This window comes from Mercenaria mercenaria, chromosome 11, assembly GCF_021730395.1.
Source record: "Mercenaria mercenaria strain notata chromosome 11, MADL_Memer_1, whole genome shotgun sequence".
Taxonomy (NCBI): Eukaryota; Metazoa; Mollusca; class Bivalvia; order Venerida; family Veneridae; genus Mercenaria; species Mercenaria mercenaria.
In genome coordinates, this window is record NC_069371.1 from 69,244,080 (window position 1) to 69,271,928 (window position 27,849).

At 34.3% G+C, this 27,849-nt stretch overlaps 1 protein-coding gene across 1 annotated transcript; it reads left to right on the forward strand.

The window, feature by feature from the left end:
- The first annotated feature begins 1,419 nt into the window (after nt 1–1,419).
- LOC123532500 (uncharacterized) lies at nt 1,420–26,179 on the forward strand. Its single transcript, XM_045313958.2, has 6 exons — nt 1,420–1,560; nt 19,059–19,140; nt 20,650–20,830; nt 21,179–21,359; nt 24,394–24,843; nt 25,163–26,179. Exons 1-5 carry the CDS (start codon nt 1,507–1,509, stop codon nt 24,838–24,840), a joined length of 945 nt encoding a protein of 314 aa, XP_045169893.2. The 5' UTR covers nt 1,420–1,506; the 3' UTR covers nt 24,841–24,843; nt 25,163–26,179.
- The last annotated feature ends 1,670 nt before the right edge of the window (nt 26,180–27,849 follow it).

Sequence of the window (27,849 nt, forward strand, 5' to 3'; positions counted from 1 at the left end):
TAATGAGAGATAAAAAAATCGCTTAAAAACCTTCAGGATGTGCTTTTGATAGTGTTGTTTATTTCCGGGCCCTGGATACGGATATTTAAAACATGTTTACCGTTTCCAAGAACAACTGGAATGGTAAATAAAAAATGTACTGGAATCGTCAAGTCATCACATATGAAAACAATACATAAATCGTCGTGAAATATATTTTTATGCAAGAATAGCGACAATACACGTTTGTTTTGTGTATTAACGTATGCAGAAGCCCTTGGGATATGTTTGTGACCTCGACCTTCGGTCTCGGTCACAAACAATCCCGCGGGCTTCTGCAGACGTTAATACACAAAAAACCGTGTATTATCCCTACATTGTTCACAAGTAATTATTCAGATTCATCAAAAACCATGACCACCAAAGGGCGGGATCGTCGACCCTTTACGAAGCTACATTTATTTCAAAATAATTTCTCAGATATTTTTAAGTACTTCTGTGACGTTTTAACTAAAATGGATTGAGTCGTAAAATGAGTAAATTTATACGGTGACAAATTATAGGCCCTATTTGTCGAAATTTTGAAATTTTACCAACATGTTTTTTTTTCCGATCGTATGCTAAATTTCAGAAAAGTACTTTCAGTAATTTGAGACACATACAAACTAAAAATTTGCGGTTCAGCTGTTTTTGTTCATAAATATAATAGAATTTAGGTTCAGGGATAACCCTGTAAAAAAAACTCTTGTCCATCTCTGACCTCGATTTTGTTCAAAAACCTTGATCTGATAGATGCCGCTGCATAAGATAGGCTACTCAATCATGTAGTAATGTTCAGTCAATGCTCTAGTATTATTGATAATAATTTTGTCGAGAAAATCGCAAATCTATGTAGATCTTGATCTGAATTCTAAATAAATTTTCTGAACCCTTTTCTGTTTTCATTTTCTTTTTTAACAGACGGACAATAAAAATATCGTCAGTAACTATAATCACTCGAAGAATGAATGTTAACATTTACCACATGCCGTTACATTCTATTGTTTTCTTTCCATGGCGGCGGTACCGTTCGAGAGTGCTAAGACGCTGATCAAAGGTCCCGTGTTCAATTATTGACTAGATCTACTCCCCTTTCGGTGTGTCGCTGCCTGAGCAAGGTGTTTTATTGTGGTTGCCTTAGTTAAAAATGGGTACCAGCAAGTTGCTTAGGGTAAGGTATTATTAGTTTCAACCACTGGCACCAGACCAGGAAGAAAACGCCACTGTTCATAGTCACACTATCCCTATTGATATATACTATAACAACCACAATGCTGTTCAATGGGCAATTTACGGAAGTCAACGACAACTTACGGAAATTACCGATATGTCGTCTAGATAGTGTCACTGCGCATGCGGAAGAGACTTAAATGTCGTCACAACTGTGACGTCATGGTTGCACGATAATGTCATGACGACCTCCATGACGACAGTGTTTACACCAATCCGACATTGCACAAAACTGCCTAGACGAAAAAAAAAATCAGAATGTCAATGTTTGTTTGCGCACTGAGAGCAGCACTCCGTAACTATTGTGTAAATGTAAGTAGAAATCTAGTTTTGTATTCTTGGAGCATTTGCTGGATTAAAATGTTTGTTATGTTGCCACTAAAGGAAAGTAAACAAAGGGAGAAATGAGTACGAACATTGTTGGGGGCAGTGCATAAACTTGGAGTTGGTACTGTAACTGTCAACTGATATAACAAAACATTCTATGGATTAGATTGCATCTTTTATGATTCAAAAAGAGGTTAATCTGCGGAAAAATACATAGGCCTACTGTACTGTACAAAATTAAAAATCAAGTGAATTGTCAATTGCTTTGCACATGATTTTTCTCCCGTTAACGTTAATACATGAGCGAATCTAGTTCTGGCTACCATAACTTAACTGACGCTATTTTTATTTTCTGATGGTCGCGTCCATAACAGCATATAAACATCTCTGAGTTGAATATTTTTGGCTAGAGCGAATCCAGTCATACAACTTAAAAGTAGTTTTATGTAAGAATATAGATATATTTGCTTTTCAAATATAGTATAGTCACCTGAATCAGTGGGGCACCAGAATCGGTGTATTTTGTAGTCATGCTCCTTGTTTGAACAGGGAGTCGTATGACATAAGCCATTTTCACAATAAAGTGCACAAGCATGTTGCACTCAAGGAGTAAAAATAAACTTTTGAAAATGACCATAATTGTTTTTTTTTTACAGTTTAGCATAATGACCACTGTAACAGAATTTAAAATGTTTTGTTGTAGATCTACCTCTTCAACTTTTTAAGATATGGCACTGTTTATAACATAGGGTTTGCTGAAAAAAGTAGCACTATTCTGCTATGTTATATGTAAAAAAAAATTATTCCTATTGATATTTAAGCAACTTCTTGTCAAAATTGCATAGGACTGGTTGAAATGAAAAAGAAATAACACCAGTTATAGTTGTTTATAAATACAGTTTTACTAAAATATTAACAAAAACTTTAAAAATTAGAAAGAACTGTTAAATTACACACTAATATTTAGAAACTTTTCCCCATTAAAGTGGAAAAGCTTTAAGTACTAAACTTTTATTTTCCTTTACCTGAATGACTTACACAACAAAAACTCAAACCCTTTGCATTTTTAGAGAAAAATATGGTCTCCAATACCGTGACAAAGAAATAACATCATTTATATATGTCATGGACACTACACATTTTTAATTAGACATGATTGCATTGTGGTCACTATCTCTATGAAATTATGTTTATGATTGAATCCAAAACCCTTAATTGTGTACCACAGAGATGTTGCTTTCATGCAAAAAGACATATTCTATCAAATTTGTTTATAAACAAAATAAAATACTTTTCAATAAAACATAACACTAAATTTAAATGTTTGTGTCAGAATGGCACTAAAATGCCTGAAATTGATCCATTATTTACTTAGAATACAGAGTAATGCTTAACAAGTAATAAAGTTGGACTTTATATGTTTTTAAATTACATGTAACCTTGATGGTGGTTACAGTGCCTTTGTTACTGATGTCACGAACACTACAAGTTTTTTTGTACACAATGTCTTCTAATGTATTTTGGGGCATTTCTTTCTAAAATAATAATAATTAATAATAAAATTACATTAATTCTGTCATAGAAAAATATCTAATCAAAATGCAATGACATAACTTTTCTATTAAATCTAGGACAGAATTTGAAAAATCATACAACATCTCTGTCAACAACTTAATCTGGAAGAAACTGTTTTTTTTTTTGTTTTGTTTTTTGTCAGATGAAGACTTAATCTACCCTTGTGATGGAACTTTGTTATGTGAAAGTGTAACAGTTTAAAAAGTGTAGGACATTTTTTAATTTCCGAATTGATATGATATACATTCTACTATCAAGGAGCTACTACAGGGTAAATCTTGTGATGGATATCACAAAATTGATCCATTTTACCATATTTAGCTATTTTTTCATATACAATATATTAAGTTGGTGTTTGTATAATGCAATGATTATGTAGAGTGCAATTCTGTTCAAAGTATACCTTAGTTTAAAATCTGAGTTACTTTTTTTAGAGTTTGTGGTTGAATCCATTGTAAAGTACATTTATTTTTCTCAGTATCATTGGGTTTAGAACTGATGTGTATCATAGACTAATGTACGAACATGACTGCTTAGGAAATATAGAAAGTGGCTTTGCACAAAATATGCCCTTCAGTCAAGCTAACAAAGTCAAATAAAAAATGTAAAGTAATTATATATTCAAGGCAGTTACGTGGTATTTCATGAAACAAATATATTGATATATTTCAAATATTTGAGTCAGGAACAATTGTCAGTATGATTTTAAAAATGATCCTATATTATATTTACATTTATCCTTCGTAATTTAAAGAAATTCACAACTGATGTTTGATTTGTATCACAGCTGATACCTGGGTGTGAGTCCTGGTCTGGTTTCAAATTTTTTTCTTACAAAGAAGCACTGACTTTATATATACTCAAAGTAATGTCTTGCAATGTTGTTTCTCTTGCTGTAAGGGAATTCAAAGACAAAAAATTAAGATTCTAAAAAGACTAAAATGCTGTTTCACACCTGAAGAGTGAATATTATGTACAAATGTATTTCTTTTGGTGACTTAGTCTGTCAAGCATAAGAATAGTACATTTGTATTCAGAGACTCCAGACTTGAATCTCAGTCTAGCCGGGTATTTTCTTGACATCTGTTGCCAATGTTTGGTTGTAGCAATTATAATTGCTCCCAGAGAAGTCACCTGATATTTTTCATACCCTAAGAAGTTTGAGGATTAAGTTCGCTTTAGTAGGGTAAAATATTAAGTGGTAAAGCTCTTGATCATCAAACATAATACTTGCATATCTTTACAGAATTCAAAGTTCATACACAAAGGCAAAAGCATAGCCAGTGCTAAATCTATGTACATGTCAGCTCTGTTACCTACTTACATGTAACTAAGATAGGTTTTCCTAAAACAAATCTGAAGTGTCAAAGGGTAAAAATGTGCAGCCGGATTGGAGCTTGAATCAAAGACATTATGATATTATTACGATGAGCCACAGACTAATAAACCAGTCAGACTGTCCACTTACACAAACTGTAAAATATTCATCTGCTATATTTAAGGTTGTCCTACCAACTGGAAAAAGACCAAAATTAAAATCTAAAAGCACAATAAACAACCATCGCCAGTATTCGGTGTGAAATGGCATTTGTTGAGCAAAACAAAATTCTAGCAAAAACAAAACTTCCAGGTCACCTAAACAACATCTAAAGTATTTATAACATACTTCCAATTACTGCAATACCAGCAATCTCAATCTTATATAGGGAGCTAGAGGTTCAGTTACTGACTTAATGTGGTGCACCATCTTCGTACTTCAAAATGACCAATTTGTAGTGTCCGTGACACTAGCAATATTTCTTCCTGAGATAAAATGAAAGCAATTCCCATTTCTCAAAGAAATTTCAGGTGAAAATCATTATATTTGGAGCTTAGCATTTGAACATTAATGCCTTTTCACCATATTTTTAATTTCAGGTGGATCTTTACAGTGTGATTATTTTTCAGTAAGATGTTTGTTATATGCTCAAAGCATTAATAGATCTTTATAATAGTGTATGAAGTGAAAAGTCACTGCCAGATTAAAACAATGATGAATAAGGTAAAACAACATTTAGAAAAGAATATTATAAAACCAGACCAACGACCTGAAAAATATAACAAAATAATTTTACTTTGTCACGGACACTACAGCGTCACGGAAACTACATTTTGCATTTGATCCAGCTTTACAAACAATTAAGCGGTTAAGATTAAAGCGATACTATTCTGACTGTATGTCTGGGACAAATTACTCTACTGAGTTACAAAAGCAGCTTATTATGAAACTCCACATTCTTAAGTTATGGGTATGCCAAAATCGTGTCACGGACACTACAGCTTTTCGGTGGTCTTGTATAACCAAGTAGAAAATTTAGAAAATTAAAAAAGACCTGGGTTTTTTATGGGTTTTTTTCTTTCATTTAGAATATATTTCAATGAATTTAAAAACTATAATCAAGGATGGATAATTCTATGCAGATACTTTCTATTTAATGCGCATGCGTGAAAATGGTGGTCAGAAAAATTTGAATTGTGAAAAAAAAAGAGAAAAAATGGATTAAGTGTTATTATTATGGACTTTAAAAGTGAAATTTAATGAAATTTGGATTATACAATTAATGGGCTTTAAATGGGCAAGAAGTCTGAGAAAAAGGGTGCAGGACGCTCAAGATCTAAAAAGAGAACTGTTTCACAGATATCACCAAATCAAGTGAGCGAAACTCACGAGGTAAAAAGATTTGCTATGTGTGACGTTTCACCTAATACAAAAATGTCCCAGCAGTCGTATGTACAGCAAATTATGAACGCAAATAATCCTTTGAATACACAAAACCCACCAATTATGAACAGTAGTCCCCAAAACATGAACAATGGATATACAATGAATAACAGCCCAGGAATGAACAATAATTTACAAAACCCAAATCAGTGTTACCAGGAGCCTTCGCATTATACGTTTCCTATATCTGCACAACAACCAATACACAATGTCCCTTTACCCCCAAGCTATAATCAAATGATCATGGATAAGCTTGAATCAATGGATCAACGGTTAAGAAAATTGGACAATATTGAAACTAGAGTTACTAGAATTGACGAAAAGGTCGGGTCTTTGGATAGACGAATATCAAGCTTGGAGTCGGATTTAAATGAACAGCGACGTAAGTTGAATGACATTGAAGCAAGTCGCAATTACGATACAAACTTTTGCGAGGATCTTAAACAGAAACAAAACCAAATTGAAAAAACAATTAGGGAAAGTAAGTTACAAAATGATCGTGTGTGCAAAAACTATGAAACCCTAAAAAATGAAAATCAGCGTTTGAATGAGGAAGTTGTTGATCTGCAAGCCCGGTCTATGAGAGACAATATGCTCTTTTTTGGATTTCCTGAGGAAAATGACAATGAAGCACGGAAAGCAGAAAACTGTACAAGTAAATTAATGGATTTTTTCAAAACCAACCTAGAAATAGACATGGCACATGAAAGAATAAAGATCGATCGTGCGCATCGTCTCGGAAAACACACCTCGGGCAAAAACAGACCAATAGTGGCTAAGTTCAACTTTTACCAAGACAAATTACTTGTAAAACAATTAGTGTATGACAAAATGAAAAACACAAGCTTTAGGGTCAGTGATCAATTTCCCAAGGCCATTCAGGAGCGACGCCGACAGCTGGTTCCCGAATTAATCCAGGCGAGACGTGACGGCTTGGACGCGTTCATTTCGTATGATCGTATTGTTATTAAAGGTAGGCGATCAACAACGGGCGCGAGTGGTGGAAATGACGCAGGGAACTCCGAAAGCTAGGAACAGAGCGAACATTCGATATCATTTCTCCAGTGGAATGTGCAGGGCCTGTGTAATAAATTAAACGATGAAGAGTTCATAAATTATTTATCGAAATATGACATCATAATTCTCACTGAAACTTGGAACTCCAATATTACTAATATAAATATAAATGGATATACTACCTTTAACTGTCCGAGGCCGAAAACCAATAAAAAAGCTAAACGCTTTAGCGGTGGAGTTGTTATCTATGTAAAGGAGTCATTAAACTGTAACATTGACCTAGTGAAAATTAATCGTAACGGTATCGTATGGGTCAGATTAAAGTGCATCCAAGCAAACGAAGAGAAAAATATCTATATTTGCGCGTGCTACATTCCGCCCGAGGATTCACCTGTTTATAGAAATAATCAGTCTTGTTTATTTGAATACGACTTTTTCGAAAATTTGAGTGATGATATTTTACGGTACAGTGCGTTGGGAGAAGTGTATTTGTGCGGCGATTTAAACAGTCGTACGGGAGAAGCATTAGATTTTATAGAAGACATTAATCTTGGCAGATATGTAGATGTACCAAGTTTTTATTCTCCCCCAAAACAGCGAAAATCTAAAGATAAAGTTATAAACTCTTTTGGTCATAAGCTAATCAACTTGTGCAAAGAGCATGATTTAATAATTACTAACGGGCGGCTAGAAAAGGGGGACTATACATACCACTGTGTTAATAGAAATAGGAACGGAGCAAGTGTTGTGGACTATTTAATTACGAAATACGATAATTTTGAATACGTATCGGACATGTCGGTTTTAAGCTTAACGGAGTATTCTGATCATTGCCCTATTACCTTCAATATTGTTTGTCAAAATGATGTATATAAGTCATTGAATCATAGTTCAATGACATACAATAAACTGTTATGGGATTCAAATAGATCACATGATTTGTTAAATGTGCTCGAATCTAAACGACAGATATTTATTGACATAACTAATGACATAGTTAGTAATCAAGGAGATTTAGATTCGAAAATATCAACATTTTCAGAAGTCATGTATGAATGTTCATTTGCTGTATTTGGTAAAACTGTGACAGCTAGACAAAGTATAAAAAAGCGCAAAAGCCCATGGTTTAATGAGGCGTGTAGAAATGCAAAAGCTAAATTTTTCACTGAAAAACGAAAATTTAATCTGAATCCAAGTATAGAGAATAAAATGAGTTTTCTACAGAGCAGGAAACATTTTTGCAATGTCAAACGTAAAGTTAAATATAAATATTTTGATAAAGAAAAACAGAATTTTTCTGAATTAAGCCGTAAAGCACCTAAACAGTTTTGGAAAAAAGTTAACAAGTATAGAAACGCTAAAAGTTCAAACAGTATTCCTGTTAATGAAACGCAGTTTTCGGCATATTTTGCTGATATTTTAAATAAGCCAGCGCAAAATGGTACAATACTGAATGACTTTACTCATAATGATGTTGAGCATATTACAGTAGATAGTTTAGATAAGCCTTTTGATGCAGCTGAAATTGATAAGTGCATTTCCTCGCTGTCTAGAAATAAGGCACCAGGCATTGATTTGGTTGTCTCGGATTTTTTCATTGATGCCAAACCTTTTATCACACCATTTCTAGTTCAAATTTTCAATAAAATATATAGTGATGGGGTGTATCCTTTAAGCTGGACAAAGGGAATCATTGTCCCCATTCACAAAAAGGGGGAAAAGAACGATCCTAATAATTACAGAGGAATCTCACTTATCAATACCATAGCTAAGCTATTTTCTTTATGTTTGCGTAATAGATTAGATACATGGTGTGAAAATATGACAGTTTTTAACGATATGCAATTTGGATTTCGTACTAATAGAAGTACGGTTGACTGTGTGTTTATATTGCATAGTTTAATTCAAAAAATGTTGTCAGAGAATAAATCTCTTTATTGTGCCTTTATCGACTATGAAAAGGCTTTCGATACAATAGTTCGAGATGCATTGTGGTATAAATTATTTGATACTGGTGTTAGTAGCAAAATGGTGAATATGTTAAAAGCCATATATGAAAGAGTTTCAGCTTGTGTTAAGATACATGCAAAATTGTCTGATTTTTTCGATGTCTCACTTGGTTTAAAACAAGGGGAACCACTCTCGCCCATACTTTTTATATTGTTCGTAAATGATGTTACTACCAATCTCGATTTTAATTCACTGACAGAAACTGACTTAAATTATTTAAATATCTATATGTTATTATTTGCGGACGACATGGTCGTGTTTACCACTAGTGCGCAAAGCCTCCAGGCACAGTTAGATAGCTTATATATGTATTCCATTAAATGGGGATTAAAGATAAATGTTAATAAAACAAAAATTTGTGTTTTTAGAAAAAGAAAAACAGCCATTGATCATAACTGGTACATTGATAACGAGAAATTAGAAATTGTTGAAACATTTTGTTACCTTGGAGTTAATTTTAAATACAATGGGTCAATGCTAGAGGCAATGAAATCCTTAGCAGAACAGGCATTAAAGGCGGTAAATAGCTTATATTCTATTTTCTCCAGAATAAAATTTGACGTTAAAACTAAACTTTTACTTTTTGACAGAATGGTTGAGCCGATTTTATTATACTGTGCAGAAATTTTTGGCATTTATAACACAGATGTTCTAGATAGAATTCAAGTGAAGTTCTGTAAAAAGATTCTTGGAGTTAAAGCATCTACCCCAAATATGGCCGTTTTAGGAGAACTTGGAAGATACCCTATATCTGTTTTATGTAAAGAGAGAGTATTAAATTATTGGATGAAAATAAGGAATGATACAGGATCGCTTATGTATAAGATTTTTCAACTTCAGTACGAAGAATTATATAATGAAAGATGTACTTTTTGGGCAAAAAATGTTAAATTTCTTATTGATGGTCTCGGATACGGCTACTTGTGGCATAACTTTCAAGAGAACATCACTTTTGATATATTGAAATGCAGACTAAGAGATCAGTTTAAACAAGAGTGGAGTGGTATTGTTCATAGTATGACAAAACTAGATTATTATGTAAAATTTAAAACTGAATTTAAATATGAAAAGTATCTTGATTTTATTGATAATGATTATTTGAGAAAACTATTCACTTGTTTCAGATTATCAGCTCATTCTCTAGCTATAGAAACTGGGAGATACGTAGGAACCGATAGAATAAATAGGGTGTGTCGAAATTGCAATTACAATGTTGTTGAGTCGGAATATCACTTCTTAATGACTTGTCAAAAATATTCTAATATCCGTACCAAATTTTTGCCACGCATTTCGTGGCCAAATGTCAATGTATTTAACTGTCTGATGGGTTCAAATAAAAAGAAAACTATTTTGAATATTTGTAAATACCTTAAAGAAGCATATAGTATCAGAAATGCAGAGGTGTAATTATGTACTTAAGAATTATGATAACTGTTTATAGGTAATATTACCTGTTTCTGTTCATGCTGCCGCTATATGTACATGCTATTATATACTTACTATCAACATATTCATAACATGTCATGTATGATTACATATCTACTGTATCAGTATTTTCTTTTTTCTGTTCATTAGCCAAAGGCAAGTTCTTGTCGATGTTTGCTAATAAAATGTTGTTGTTGTTGTTATTAAATGTATAACTTATGTACATGGTAAAAGTGGAAAACGCATAATGAACCACATGCTTCACTACACATGTTGCTGTTCCAACAATTGTCATCTGATTTTCATAAAACAAGTGGCAAAATAATTTTAAATGAATTATTATTTAAAGTATACTATGCAAAGCTTTCAGCAGCTCCTTACTTACTCAAAATACAATGTTGAAAACATATAAATTTTCAAGTGCAACAACATAACGAGTCGATGAATATACTCTATTTTTGGATCCATTATTTGGTCGTGTAAAATTATAACTGATATCTAGGCATGTAATATACCGTTCTATTTGCAAGAACGTGTAACATCATTGTATTATCAAAAAGCATAATTTCTTGATATATTTCATATAATATTATAATTGATTATAACATGCAAAAACTAAAAATGTAATTACGTGCACTTTATTGTGAAAATGGCGACAATAAGTTTTTGCATTGGTTGTGTAAACTTATTAACTACATCACAGCTGTCAAACTTTGCAAAATGTGATTTTAAATAAATTTAAAGTAATAAGGATTTAAAATACCCATGAGTACATTTTCATGAATTTCTTATTACTTTTTACCACTGTGACAAAATCTCCTCCACTTTCCAAACTTTTTAACAAATTGAAACAATGTTTTGTAGGATATATTTTTAAGATCTGCCGATATTATAAATATATAGTAAAATAATATGCGTTACCCAGAATTAGGGTTGTCATCGATAAAAAGGATATCGATTTATCAACGATATCTTTTGGTCGATCAATTATCGATTCCCATTTTTAAAAATCGGTATTTTACAGAAAAAAAATCTGTCCAGATAAACACTCTAAAATAACTTTTCTGCCTGCAAAGATGTGGCCTAAGTAACAGAAGTTGTCATGTCTAAACTTGTACTGTTACAGTAACAGTCTTTATTAATTTTTATTTATTTCATTTATTTCATACGTACAAAATACAACACAATCAAACAGTAAATATGAAAATATTTGGGGTGGTACACAAACTTTAACATTTATTCTAAGTCGAAAAGGGGCCATAATTCAGTCAAAATGCTTGATAGAGTTGCCTCCTCCTTTTTACAGACTGGGGTCATGATGGTAAACAAGTATGCAAAATATGAAAGCAATATCTCAATGAATTTGAAAATATTTGTGGTGGTACACAAACTTTAACATTTATTCTAAGTCGAAAAGGGGCCATAATTCAGTCAAAATGCTTGATAGAGTTGCCTCCTCCTTTTCCAGACTGGGGTCGTGATGGTAAACAAGTATGCAAAATATGAAAGCAATATCTCAATGGACTTTGAAAATACTTGGGGTGGTACGCAAACTTTAACATTTAGTCTAAGTCGAAAAGGGGCCATAATTCTGTCAAAATGCTTGACAGAGTTGCCTCCTCCTTTTTACAGACTGGGGTCATGATGGTAAATAAGTATGCAAAATATGAAAGCAATATCTCAATGGACTTTGAAAATATTTGGGGTGGTATGCAAACCTTAACATTTGTGCGACGCTCACGCCGGGGCAAGTAGAATAGCTCCCCTATTCTTCAAATAGTCGAGCTAATAACATTAACTTATAACAAAAAGGTATACAGCATGCACATGAACAAACAGGTTGTTCTTACTTATAGAAACAAAGTGAATTTCGACAGCTTTATGCATAGAAATAAAATTCCTGTCCCCTAGCCTATGCACGTAATTTGGCTACAGAACCGGTTCCAGATGAATAAGTTCGCTGTCTAGGGAACCAATTCCGGTACTCTAGCCACTGCCTTTAACATTTTAATTGGTAATTAAGCGTTATTACATTTTGAAATTGCTCAATTATCTATAGATTAAAGCTTAATTATAATAATGACGGCATTCTTAATTCAGGCATATCATTGAATGGGGTCGAAATGTCCAAGGAGTTGGGGTTGAAACGTCTTGGGGTCGAATTAATGTCTTGGGGTCGAAATGTCTTGCTAGCATTGCCGTAGATACCTTGTATAATGCGCAGTTTTCTTACCCCCGGGACCACCCACGAATCGTGGGTGCGCAGATTATTCACAGGTATAGACGATTTTCCACTTCAAAACAAGTTTAGGTAGCAGGGTACACTTTCGAATTTTGGCCCCCGTCAATATTTGTTATAAAGAGAACATCGTGATTTTGGATGTCTGTAAATTAAGGTGAGAGATAATGATTATTAATTCTTTAGAAAATTTATACAGCCGATACATGTAAAATTCTGATGTCAGTCGGAAAACTAACTGCTGGTAGCTTTGTATGATCAATGAGACTCCATTTCGCGGAAAAATTCAATTCACGGAAGGGTTCTGTGCTTGTTGATTGATACTCAGGAACATTTTCGTTATTTTCCGAAAAAACGAGCTGGATGGGCCCCCATTCCGTTTATGTCCTGACGTTCAGTAAGGACTATTAAATTAAGAAATGCAATAAAATTGGACAGTGTTCTTGCAGCGGGATCATTGTAGACTGTTCAAAAGGTGCAAAATTGATGATTCTGGTACGCTATTTTTCATGGATGATGTAAACCTTTCGCTTTGATAACTTTCTTTATCCTTGTATGAGAATCCTGATCTTGCCATTAATTAAAAGCACAAAACATACACGCAATTTATAAAATAGCCACCCAAATTTTGCTCATAGGGGAAGTGCAATATTGCGACTCGCTACATGTAAGACCGTCCGTGCCCAAAATTTTCGCATTTAAGTGTACCTTGCTACCTTAAGGAAAATCTGCCAAAATTAAATTTTGAAAGAACTCTTAAATTTGTGCGGTTTCAAATAGTTTAGAACCTCTTCTTCGATATTTTAAACTTTCTGGGCACTTAAAACGCTACCTGACGGCACAGCAGCTCAAAAATGTTACGGTGAGGACACATAAAAGCATAAAAGTCAATATACACGCATACGATTTTTTTGGATTCTAGCTCCAGTAACAAGGTTCTGGTACAGTAAAAACATCATTTTTATCGTTATTAACCCACACAGCGCATATCTGGCCCACCAGCTATGCAGTTCGTCAATCAGGGGGATGGTCGAACGGTGGGGACCCCATGAAGTAAGAAAATAAGGGGTGGAGACATTTTATTTTCGCAAAATGGTGCAGAATTGCCCTTATATCATTCCTAATGACAAAATACGTTAAATCATGTCAGAAAATCGTAAAAACGGATTTATTGTACGTTCTTTGTCTCGTAGCGACGATTTGTAAATTTTGGCTAAATTTGTGCATTAGGGGTGGGCAAGTTTAGAGTCTCTCATACAGACTTCTTTTCATGCTATTGAAAACATTTTTATTTGGTTGGGTTGGCGAAAGACATATAAAAGTTCAGAACAAGTAAAACCCTCTTTTGTTCATTAACTGAAAAATCTTAAGGAAAATCTGCCAAAATTAAATTTTGAAAGAACTCTTAAATTTGTGCGGTTTCAAATAGTTTAGAACCTCTTCTTCGATATTCTAAACTTTCTGGGCACTTAAAACGCTACCTGACGGCACAGCAGCTCAAAAATGTTACGGTGAGGACACATAAAAGCATAAAAGTCAATATACACGCATACGATTTTTTTGGATTCTATCTCCAGTAACAAGGTTCTGGTACAGTAAAAACATCATTTTTATCGTTATTAACCCACAAAGCGCATATCTGGCCCACCAGCTATGCAGTTCGTCAATCAGGGGGATGGTCGGACGGTGGGGACCCCATGAAGTAAGAAAATAAGGGGTGGAGACATTTTATTTTCGCAAAATGGTGCAGAATTGCCCTTATATCATTCCTAATGACAAAATACGTTAAATCATGTCAGAAAATCGTAAAAACGGATTTATTGTACGTTCTTTGTCTCGTAGCGACGATTTGTAAATTTTGGCTAAATTTGTGCATTAGGGGTGGGCAAGTTTAGAGTCTCTCATACAGACTTCTTTTCATGCTATTGAAAACATGTTTATTTGGTTGAATTGGCGAAAGACATATAAAAGTTCAGAACAAGTAAAACCCTCTTTTGTTCATTAACTGAAAAATCTTAAGGTAGCAGGGTACACTTTCGAATTTTGGCCCCCGTCAATATTTGTTATAAAGAGAACATCGTGATTTTGGATGTCTGTAAATTAAGGTGAGAGATAATGATTATTAATTCTTTAGAAAATTTATACAGCCGATACATGTAAAATTCTGATGTCAGTCGGAAAACTAACTGCTGGTAGCTTTGTATGATCAATGAGACTCCATTTCGCGGAAAAATTCAATTCACGGAAGGGTTCTGTGCTTGTTGATTGATACTCAGGAACATTTTCGTTATTTTCCGAAAAAACGAGCTGGATGGGCCCCCATTCCGTTTATGTCCTGACGTTCAGTAAGGACTATTAAATTAAGAAATGCAATAAAATTGGACAGTGTTCTTGCAGCGGGATCAATGTAGACTGTTCAAAAGGTGCAAAATTGATGATTCTGGTACGCTATTTTTCATGGATGATGTAAACCTTTCGCTTTGATAACTTTCTTTATTCTTGTATGAGAATCCTGATCTTGCCATTAATTAAAAGCACAAAACATGCGCGCAATTTATATAATAGCCACCCAAATTTTGCTCATAGGGGAAGTGCAATATTGCGACTCGCTACATGTAAGACCGTCCGTGCCCAAAATTTTCGCATCTAAGTGTACCTTGCTACCTTTATTTCCGATGGTGGCCATTTTGGTAAAGGGAAACTACTCTCCGCGCTAACTGTCACCGCTAAAATCTAAGATTGCCGTTACATTCCGTAAAAGACCGAACGGTTTAATTTTCTTTCAAGCAAAATTTATTTCATATAAATTTAAAAGTATTTTGATTAAAGAAATATTAATAAATCACAAAATTTATGATACTAATTAAAGATCGAGTATTATCTTTAACCGAGATCAAACTGTGAACAACAAAATTGACAGAGGTGACACGCTAATTGCCGGTAATTACTGGCTATTTGATCGTAACAAAAAGACTATCACACCTTTTGTTATCGGTTTGAATTGAGAAGCTCATGTCATTTTGAAAGATACCATTCCGAAATATTGAATCAAGATTTCAAGATTTATTCATATACACTCAGTACATTTTACATGTAACACATGAGGTACAAACAAATATACATACATTGCGAGGCACATACAATCAGCTACTAGTTATTTCTTCAAAATAGTTAATTTAAAAAAGATAAAACAACAATTCTAACATGCTTGCCTCCGTTTCCTAAAGAAAAATGTATCCAAGTCATGTGATTTTGTCTCAGAATAGACCGACCTTAAAAGTGATAAATCAATACTAGTAATAAAGTTCATATTGCATTACTATAATGGTATTGTACTCTGTTATTATTCCGTTAGAAAATAGCATATGATATATCGAATATCGATCATTTTGTACCGATACAAATATCGTATCGATCATTTTGACCGATACGCACCCCTAAATTATCAGTATCGTCGATATGCCTTAGACCCAATCTATGACAGCTTAACCCAGAATTAGCATACAGTATTCCCAAAATTTCATCTACTTACATATTTTTGTTGTAAAAAGTACTGTTTTACCTCCATTTGTTTTACATCTGAATGTAAATAAATCTTGTTTTTCGGCCAGAAATGGAAAGATTGCAGTTAGATTGTTGTATAGATCTCATTTGTATTCACTCAATTTGGAGAATGTAACCATAAAGGATGTTACCATCATCCACCTCTTAAATGGCGGCTATAGACTGCATGGTGGTTTTCACTGCCAGTTCTATGGTTAACCTTACTTGTTACAAATATTACAAATACCAGTAAATATATTTATTTTCATGATAAGACGTATTGCTTTAATGATAACTTTAACATACTTCTTCATTTTAACGGCATTTAGACATACTGCTTATAGGGGTCATGCTCTGATTTGAAATTGAAAGCTGGTTTAAAATGACTTGGATCTCTTTAGGGTGCATAAGTAAATAATGTATCAAAATAAGTTCATTTTGATATATTTAATCCAAGTTTAGACAAATGCATAGGATATGAAACCTGATCCCCACCAATACTGACTGATAACTCTAGGATAGTAGTAGATCTACTTAAATTTTTAAGTTTGTAATCATGAATAGAATACGTTAATTACATACACAGTACCTAAGATATATAAGACTGGCATTCACAGCATTTTAAATATCAAAATTTATACTGTCGATGAAATAGAAGTCTAACTATGAGTTTGAAAGAAGCAAATGCCTGTCTTTTTTAGACTCGATAATTAATGCATACATGTCTTGGGCGTTAGATTTATAGACGGTAATATTTATTATTATTTATTTTTTTTGTTGTTCAGATCTGTAGAGCTATGTCACCATTGGTTAAAGTTTTTGATAAAGTCAAATATCACTGTTAGGCCTACTATCAAAACTTTTGACTTGAATCTTAAAATTATAATTATTTACTATCAAAGTCTACACCAGGAGAAACCATCCCCGTAACTGATTGAATTTTGACAGAGTTATGCCCTTTTTTTAACTTAGAATTTTTTGGTTTAAGTTTTTTTAAAGTTTTTACTGGCAAAGCTCTAATTTAGAGTCAATCACTGAAAAAAAAGTCGACGTGCTGTGTTACGGACAGCTCTTGTGCACATGACAATCTCTTTCTAAGATTTCGATGCCTTTGGAATGGTGTGTATATTAAAATTTTTATTACGAGTTAGAGATCTAAAAAAAGAAATAAACCGTTAAACGTGTTAATATAAAATAGAGCTGAACCAGTTAATAGTGGACTTATCGCTCTTGTATTTGGCCAGTGCTGATGTTATATATATAATTAGAATATAATCTTGTAATTCTTATTAGAATGACCACATAAAATATTAGATTGAATCTCTGTGAATATGTACATATTATGTAAATGTGGATGAGACTCCAGTAAACTAATAAACCAATATACAGTGCTTTAGGGTATAGCGGATATAGCTAACTAATTTTTCCTGTAATCCAATTTAAAGAAATGATTTTTTTTTCTGTACATCGGACAGAAAACAGCTATATTTTTCAAAACATTCAGCTTTTAACAGAAATTCATGTGTTTTTTTTTCTCTCCATTGTTTACTTATGCGCTGATTTAGGGTGTATAGGATAACTCTGGTCATTTTTCCCATTATTAGTTTAAAATACACATCTAAACAAACTTCCAAATATGTTTTTACTATATATCAGAATAATAATGTATTTCCTTTTCAGAAACATTCAGCTTTTTAAATTTCTATCAAATACTTACTGATTTAGTCAGTAGAGGATAGCTTCAATTTTCATTTGGTGACCAATGAAAAATAACACAAAAAGCAAACATTTAAAATGTATGCCAGAATGTCTGTCTGCATGTCAGTAAAAGAATAATATGAAAATTTATACAATAATTCAAGTCTAAATATAAAATTAATCAACTTATCCTCTATACCCTAAAATCCGCTATAGCCTATACCCTAAAGTTCTGTACCTTCTTTAAATAATACTTGACAATTTTACGGACATTTGTCTAGATTTGTCAACAACACTTTTTTTTCCAGCCACCTAAAGGTGACCCATTTATTCTCCCCGTGAATAGGTGAAGTAGGGGTCGGGGAATCATCCCCTACAGCACCTTACAATTATATATACATATAATACAGTTATATATGCTCATTATGCAAATAATATGTATATTTTAATCATTGATCATATATTCTAATCATTGGTCGTTGTATGGTTCACGGATATGAAAGTTTGAAAGATAATCCCATATCATATGCATGGAGAGAATTAAAATTCCATTAATTGTAGTAATGTAGTTTGGTGGCTGAAGTAATGAAGAATAGAAGCCAAAAAAAAAAAAGAAAGAAAGAGAAGAAGCAATCTGTGTCTGTGTGGTCACCTGTTTACACTGATGATTAATAGTAAAATTTTGTAATGTCTTATGATAATTGTCATGGTCTGGTTATGTTTGAGGCAAGTTATCCTGTATATAACCACATGCCTGCAAGATTGGCTTCAAATATTTCTCAAAGGTGTCTAGTCTGATAGTTTTTTTGGCAATATGATCATATGCAGTAAATGACTATCTTATCCTATTTTTAAATGCTTTAATAGACAGAGGTATGCCTAATCTTTTTGAAGAGAAGATATAATATTTTGTTTCTAGAATTAGGATTAAAGTTCCAATATTTTATCGTTTACCAATATTAAATATATATAATTCTTCCGAAAGGTTCAACTGGATATCTTTAGAGTGGAGCATTGATTTTATTTGTTCAAGGAATTTTTTTTTTTTAAATATAAAATTAATCAACTTATCCTCTATACCCTAAAATCCGCTATAGCCTATACCCTAAAGTACTGTACCTTCTTTAAATAATACTTGACAATTTTACGGACATTTGTTTAGATTTGTCAACAACACTTTTGACTGTGTTTACGCTACAATAAATTACTTTTCAGAGAATTTATCCAAACGACGTCGACGACGACGACGACGTTATCGGACTCGAAAGTTTAGATGAGGGCGGCGTTATGAAGATAGGTATGACAATATTACTCATATACTAGTACAGTTTTTTCTCGCAGCATTTTAAGAACAAGATATAACTTAAGTTGCTGCCTCGTATTTATATTAAGTGTCATAACTGCATTTTACATGACCAATGTAGCTTGTCATTAAATATGGCCAATCTGATTTTGGTCCTCGTATTTATATTAAGTGTCATAACTGCATTTTACATGACCAACGTAGCTTGTCATTAAATATAGCCAATCTGATTTTGGTCCTCGTATTTATATTAAGTGTCATAACTGCATTTTACATGACCAGCGTAGCTTGTCATTAAATATAGCCAATCTGATTTCGGTCCTCGTATTTATATTAAGTGTCATAACTGCATTTTACATGACCCACGTAGCTTTTCATTAAATATGACCAATCTGATTTTGGTCCTCTGATCACATTAACACTTATGTTCACTAATGAGTTTTGGAAACATACTAATATTTACTTGTTAATGCAAATCCTTGATAAATTTAATATAATAGTGCTTATATTTATACTTTTGATAAATAAAATTCTACTTTGTGTAGGCAAAGAGGATAGGAAAATCAAATTTAAAAATACTTCAAGCGAATATCTTACATGTATTAAAACTCAGTGAACACATATTTGAGCCGTACCATGGGAAAATCAACATAGTGGGTTTGCGACCAGCATGGATCCTGACCAGACTGCGCGGATACGCAGGCTGGGCTGGATCCATGCTGGTCGCAAAACCACTATGCTGGTTTTCTCATGGTACGGCTCATTTTTATATTAAGTGTAAATGATTAGTTCTTTAAGTTTTGAACAAATCAATTAGCTAACAAAAACCTGATTAACACCTTAAAAAGACTTTTCTATTCAGGATACCTGCATAGACTTATTATGCTTGCCTAAAGAATGATTATGAATATATAAATATATGATGGAAAATATGCAAATTGCATTTGTCAAATAGTTTCATAGATACTTATACATTTAACTGAAATGAGAAATTAATAAAATCTATAAAACTGCAAGTTTGTAAACTGATTATTACTAGAGAGCAATGCTTTGAATCAGTTTTAAGGCCGCAAGTTCGATCCCCAGGTGAGATGAATTTTCTCAGTGACGATTTGACAGAAGGTTATTTGTCTGAAGTTTGTTCGAAATTGTCTGTCCTGGCATTATTTGTTCACCTCTGGACCATGTGGGAAAGTTGCCATTTACTTGCGAAGAACATAACTGAAGAAACGACAAAACCGTAAATTCTTCCCTCTTTAACTTTATTGTTTGAAACTCGTTGCTTATCTTTTAATTTCATTCTTATAGGTTTGACACGACCTGTATGCCTTAAAGTTTAAACACCAACTGGTTGTCTTTTTACAATTCTGTTTTCTGTTCTACCTGAAGGCTTTTGGTACACTATTTCTTTTCTGTCTCTATAACACTTTTCGCTCTAATTTTCTGCTATTCTTTCTTTCTATCTGCAACTCTTCTCTGTTTTTCCTCTTTCTGTCTGTGAAGGCCGTCTAACCTACACGTATGGCTGTACATCACAAGCTTTCTTACCCGGACGTTACTCGGGAGCGCAGTGCACCACCATGGCTCTTGCTTCAGTAATACTGAACGAGTCAACTTCGAGATTCACGCCGACGTCTGTCAATAAAATTCTACTTGAAGGAAACCGTCTTCATGCTAAGCTTAGGTAGGGACGAAAAATGGAACTTTTTTGTCATGGTCAATATATAAAAGCTTTAAAGCGTCGTTACATGGTTATTGAACTTATGCAGTTACCGGAAATGGACCATTTTCTTTGAAAAAGAAACTCTCTTTTCATATTAAATTGAATATAGAGATACAATTTTCATTTCTCTCTAACTGTACGTGGGCCTACCTTTCTATCTACCTGTCCTGTCCGCTGGTCTCGTATGTTTGTCTGTCTGTCTGCTTTCCTGTCTGACTATTTGTCTGTCTGTTTGTATTTTTATATACAAGAAGTATTACATTATTTCATATTTCCCTGTCACTATACACATGCTAATATTTATTTCAGAGATGATCTTAAACTAAGCCACGAGAAAGACAGAAGGATAGCTATAGAAGATATCCCCTACAAATACTTTATTTACCTTGGCGAGGTATTTGAGACCCTAACCACCATCAGACTACTAGAGCAAAGCCAGTATGTTTTCACCACGAAGAAAGAAGGCTTCGAGGAGTTTTCCACGATCAAGGTTGGTTAATAACTTGATATGCATGTAACTCAAAAAACGATAACGAGATTTTCACTGAAAGTTTGACTCTTGGTGGTGTTATAAGCTACTGAAAAAAAACAACGTTATTAAAGTGAACGTGGAGCTATTTGTCTTGAATACAAAGTAACATTGTTATAGAACTGTTATTGTTTTGCAACCCCAGTGACTTTATGTGTAGAGCTGTTCTTGTGTCGTGATCTCGGTGGCTAGTTTAGGTAGAACTATTTCTCCTCAGTGATTTGTCTAGGTAAAACATTTTTATGTCGCGGCCCCGATGACGTGTCTGGCTAGAACTGTTCTTGTGTTGGGACATGTCTGGGTAGAACTATTCTTGTGTCTCGGCCGCGGTGACTTGTCTGGATAGAAAATCTCTTGTGCCGCGACCCCGGCGACTTGTCCGGGTTGAACTGTTACTGTGTCGCGACTCCCGTGACTTGTCAGGGTAAAAAGGTTATTATGTCGCGGCCTCGATGACCTGTCCTGAAGAGAAGTCGTTTTATCATGATCCCGGTGACTTGTCTTGTGTTGAGGCCGTGGTACTTTGTCTTAAGTGTGTCGCGGCCCCGCTGTTGTTATCCCAAATTTCAGCCATAACTAAAATATTTCATTGACTGATTAATCTTTTCTATCTATCTATGTCTCTTTTATCAAATCATTACCAATGGTATTATACACACATTCTAAAAAAAAAAATGTCTGAAGGTAGTAATAAAATAATTTGATTAATTTTGAATTTATCGTCAAAAACGATTGTGGCTGGGTAATTTTCTTTCGTAATTTTTGGCCATTTCTGACAACATTTTAGTCACTTTGACCTTTTCTTTTTTTAAAAAAGAATTCAGGATATCTTTGTTAGCATGAAATCAATATTACATACAAAGATTTTGTCAAATTTCTAAAAACCTTTTCGATTTTGTAATTTTGCCTTAATTTTTATGGAAGGGAATCTCCGCCAGGACATACATGCTGCTAAATGACATTGCTATGTTATTTACTTACATATGCGTTCTGCAACATTGCAACTGCATTTTAGGGAATTTCCGCCAGAACATGCATGCTGCTAAATGACAAATGCATGTTGCCTTGTGTTATTCGTTTTAAACTAAATGCAACATCCATGCATCTTCGTGTTACCTTCCATCCGTTAGTGGCACATACCTTGCATCTTTCGTCACTGCATATAAAACGCATATTCTTGTGTGTAAATGGCAAATGCATCCATTGTGTGGCATATTAAAATGTTTATGTGAACAAGTTCTAAGTGTTTTGTACGTTTTACTTTCTGAAATTGATTAAATCGTTCCTCCATTATATAAAACTAACACATGCATGTTAACATTTAGTTGTTGCCCGTTGTTTTTTGTTTTTGATATATAGGTCCCTGCTGTAGACCTTTTCTATGTAGGTCCCTACTTTAAATTCATGGATTCTTAATATTGCAATGATTGAAATTTATGCAAGGCGAAAACAGTGCTAAGTAAGCACTAAGCAGCACGAAGTTAATCAAATGCGACTTTAACATTTGTAATATGAAATTCGTAGAAAGCTGGGAACCAGAATTTCCGGCAGTTTCCGTAAAATCAGTAAACCATGAACGGTGTTTTAGTAAAAAAGTACTCATAATTTCCAGCTGTCCAGGCCTAACTAAACTAAAGGAACCAGCGTGGGAGCCATCTGGTCTAGTCGCGTAATGGCTGCCAGGTATTTGAACACTAATTTTTCACTTGGCATGGCGACAGAGGTCTAAATTGAGGCTAGTTTTTGTTTAAATTTCATTGTGGATGTATTTTTGACATTTTGGTAGGAAAAATGGGAGAGCAGGTTGTATTTGGTGAAGTCAAGCTCAATTTTAGTATGAGTAGTACTTCCAGGTCACAGCAGTGTGATTTTGATGTCAGTTTACAGTAAGTAAATGTGACCAGAGAAATCTCTCTTAGAAGATACATGACCCCTACTTTTCTCTTCATTTTGTATCAGTTTTATCATAACTCTTTAAAATGAGGTAAGGATTTGTTCTCTGAAATGGGTCTAGCTATGTTTGGTAGCTCTTTGAAAAAGGTCAGTTTTATATAGAATATATAAGGAAAACTATTTAGGCTATTGTGACCTCCAGGGACGTAATTTCTACCGAAAACAACACAAGTATACACGGGTAAGTTTAGACTCTCTCACCGTTTAAACCCACGGAAACTACCGAACACGTGAATTTGCTGTCGAGAGTGGTCTCCCGTGTATACTAATTTGCGCTAAAATTTTTGCTTTTTGTTGGTTCCCTGTAATGTTGTAATGCACTACCGTGCTTAAATTTTTGTTATACTGCAAGTTTAAATATTTATTAAAGCCATGTGTTTTAGTATATTATTTTTGCCGGGAAACTGTAACATAAACAAGAACCAAGTGGTTGCAAACATCACTAATGTTAAATCCAAAAAGCAGTAACAATCAAGTTATGAAAATTTCGGAATATTCACAAGTCACAATTAACGTTGTTAATAGCTCGTTACATTCAGTTGCAACAACTTCAAATACGCGTAAGAAAACATAGAATACAGTTGTTAGTAATAGCACGAGTATACTAGTACATTTCAATATTGCAGTAAGCAAACAAAAAGGTTGAACGCACTTGTCAATTACATGCAAGAATAACCGATATTCATGAAAGGACTGTTTTCTTAGCATTAAGAAGCATTAAAGATGAATTTCTTGTAAGGCAAATGTAAGAAACTAAAATGCAGTTGCAATGTTGCAGAACGCATATGTAAGTAAATAACATAGCAATGTCATTTAGCAGCATGCATGTCCTGGCGGAGATTCCCTTCCATAAATTTCTAATGGCAAAATTACACGTTAGTCATCAAATTGACATTCATATTAAAGATATTTAGAAAAATAATGTACTATGTATCTGAAATTTACAGATTAATTCCGCAATTGGCGAAAAAACAACTGTTACGGACTAAGTGGATCAATTTAAAGAAATCACACTTACGTACATGAACCCTATATTTTGTAGGAATACTTGAGGCGATGGCAACGGAGCAAATCTACAAGAACAGGCTTTCTCATAACCTTGGGGGATTTCTCATATTCAGTCATTCTAAAAATGAACGGCCGCGTTGCTCTGTTCGACTCCCACGGCCACTTGACCCTGAACGGAGAGCTAATAGAACAGAAAGCTGGAGTGTTACAATTCCCATCCCTGGAGTACCTGGAGCAGTTTCTGGTAGGCATGTATGGGTTCGAGACCCCCGCTGTAATAGCACCAGTATATGTATATCTCATTAAGCTGACCAGACGAGAGAAGCCGGCCAGAAATGTGAAGCAGCCCGAACCTAAACCATACCAGCCATATTTCCCGACCGAGTCAGACGAAAAAGTATTCAGTTCACACACTAAAAAGGACGATGAAATTACCGACGACTGTTCGCCATATATTGGCATGATGGGTGGAATGTTTTGAACGGTAACTTACTTTCAAAATTACATTTTCAGTTACAGATTTCATTTTTCTCTTTTTATCTAATGGAGTTGGAAATGATGACTTTAAAGTTCGTTTTTGGCACGTCAAAAAAGTACGTTTTATTTGCTCGTGGCCATTTCGTACATTTTAGGTCAAAATTTTGTTAGACATGCCACAATTTCATAACATCATACATTATCAGATAACGGGTTTTAACAATCGAAAAAAAAAAACAATAACACATTTTCTATTCAAGCAATATTCTTTATGTGTTTTGAAATGAACGAGACTGAAAATAGAGTTTTCATCACTTCTTTTTTAGTTTCACAGACCGTCGATGATGCAGTCCGTGGCCGGGCATGACAAGGAGAATAAGTGGCCACGTGATACCGTTTGGGTAGGACAGAGACATGCCCATTTGCTGTCCAGCTGGTCGAAGTACAATGATGCTGCTCTGCGGCGCCATAGGTTCGAGATCAAAAAAGAAGTTTAAGACCTGAGTGTATATAGTGCTTTGAAAGAAGCACAAATGGCGCCAGATGGATAAGACGAATACTTGTAAACGCAGAATTTCTCAGACTGTGACGTCTGATTAATATCGTCTGCTGTTCAGGGGAGCTGGACTCGGGAATACACACGCTGGGAGCTATGATCCTACAGCGACTGTAGCATGGACTGACACCGGGAAGACGTCTACATGTTCTCGACTCACATTGCTAAAATCTTTTTTATTTTGTGAATATGGTAAAAATAAACAGTAATTTTTTTGCAAAAAATCTGCGACACATTACCCGATTTTGACGTCATGCAACTGGACATTATATTGGAGGTCATACATGACATCAGATGCCAGTAGCACACAAACATAATGTACCTAGTCTGAACTTTAAATTTATCTGGGTTCGACTTTTTACGTGTTTGTATATATACATTTTGAAATCGGAAATTAAATTTGCTGTTGAAAATCACAGAACAGGAGCTGGACTCGGGAATACACACTCTTGAAGCTATGATCCTACAGCGACTGTAGCATGGACTGACACCGGGAAGACGTCTACATGTTCTCGACTCACATTGCTAAAATCTTTTTTATTTTGTGAATATGGTAAAAATAAACAGTAATTTTTTTGCAAAAAATCTGCGACACATTACCCGATTTTGACGTCATGCAACTGGACATTATATTGGAGGTCATAAACCGACATCAGATACCAGTAGCACACAAACACATAATGTACCTAGTCTGAACTTTAAATTTATCTGGGTTCGACTTTTTACGTGCTTGTATATATACATTTTGAAATCGGAAATTAAATTTGCTGTTGAAAATCACAGAACATGTTTTACATATCTTTATGTATCCGACATACATTTCTTGTTTCATTATCTACTCGTTCGAACTTGGAATAGTTCACCATTTCGACTATTTTTAGCCCAAAGACCGTGATATATACCCATACTATAGATGGGCTTACATGCATACCCTGGCCATAATTTGAGATCTACAGTCTAGGACAGATCATGGACTTTTAACTAAGAATATATAGAACACTATTTCGGCCATGTCTTGATGTTTTCCGACTTAATTCGAGTACCTGTAACTTAGGTATAAACGACCACTATATAAACACCCGTCCGTTAGTCCGTGCGTGCATCTGTTCGTTTGAAATCGAATGTTCTTACAATTAAAAAAATATAATTTAGCTGGAATCAAGATTGGGACACACATTATCAAAACCAGCCGACTGAAATAGAAAAGTAGGGGACTAGGTAGGGGGTCCGGGGACATGCTCCCCCGGAAAATTTTTAAGTTCAGCGCTCATTTCCTGCATTTTGGGAGCATTTAAGAACACTTTTACTACTGCAATTTTATATACAATATACCCCATGTTTTGACATTTTCAAATGAATACAGTATAATGAGTGTAGTATAAAACCCCTCACCTTTTTCTCGGGCTTGGGTCCGACAAAGAAACGCCTTTCCTAAGGCTTTTTTAAAAATCATTTTTGCATGTCTTCTGTTTTGATTTGACACTAATAAGTTTAACAATACAATTATACAACTGCATGTCTGATGACAAGTCACAGCTAAAATGGACTCGCTGTCAAAAAATAATTAATTGCTAAGATAATTACCACAATCGGTCAAATTATTGCGGGCCGCCCACCCATCGCCGCCCCCACCCCTGTTGCTACGGCCCTGTATAGTATTATTCATCAAGAAGGAGCAGCTAGAGTTTTCCCCTTGATTTGGTATAAAAAAAAGATTTTGACAGCATCAGAGTAAGCTTTAAGTATTTGCACAATTGCAGATAACTATAGGGCGGTCACCAGTGCACATGCATTACTCCAGTAACTTCAGATTTATTGTCCTTTACTAAGTAGACATATATACAGGTCATGGCGCTAAAATCGAAAATGAATAAATACATTTACTAGTTCTTGTAATTAAAAAGGAAAACTTATAAAGTTAGTTAACTTTGATCAAAGCACCAAATAATATCGATTGTTCAAACTACCACATTAACTACAACATCGACTTAAATAGGTTACAGCTATGGGAAAGTAAGTGGGACATGGAGTTCAACCCCTCAAAATGCACTGTTATGAACATAACAAGGTCAAAAAACTCTTTGAAATCAAAGTACACACTCCATGGCCAAGTCTTGGAAACAGTTCCTGATGCAAAGTACCTTGGGGTCACTATATCCTCAGATCTTAATTGGAATAAACACATCAATTTAGTCACGTCCAAAGCTACCCGAACACTAAACTTCATCAAGCGAAATATCCCATGCAAGAACCCAAAAGTTCGAGAAGTAGCTTATAATGCCCTAGTCAGGCCACAGCTAGAATATGCTAGCTGTTTCTGGAACCCTTACACCCAACAAAACATCCACCAGATCGAAATGATTCAGTGGAGGGCAGCGCGATGGGTTAATCATGACTACTCCCCTTACAGCAGTGTCACAAACATGCTATGTCAGCTGAGATGGCGTACCCTTGAAG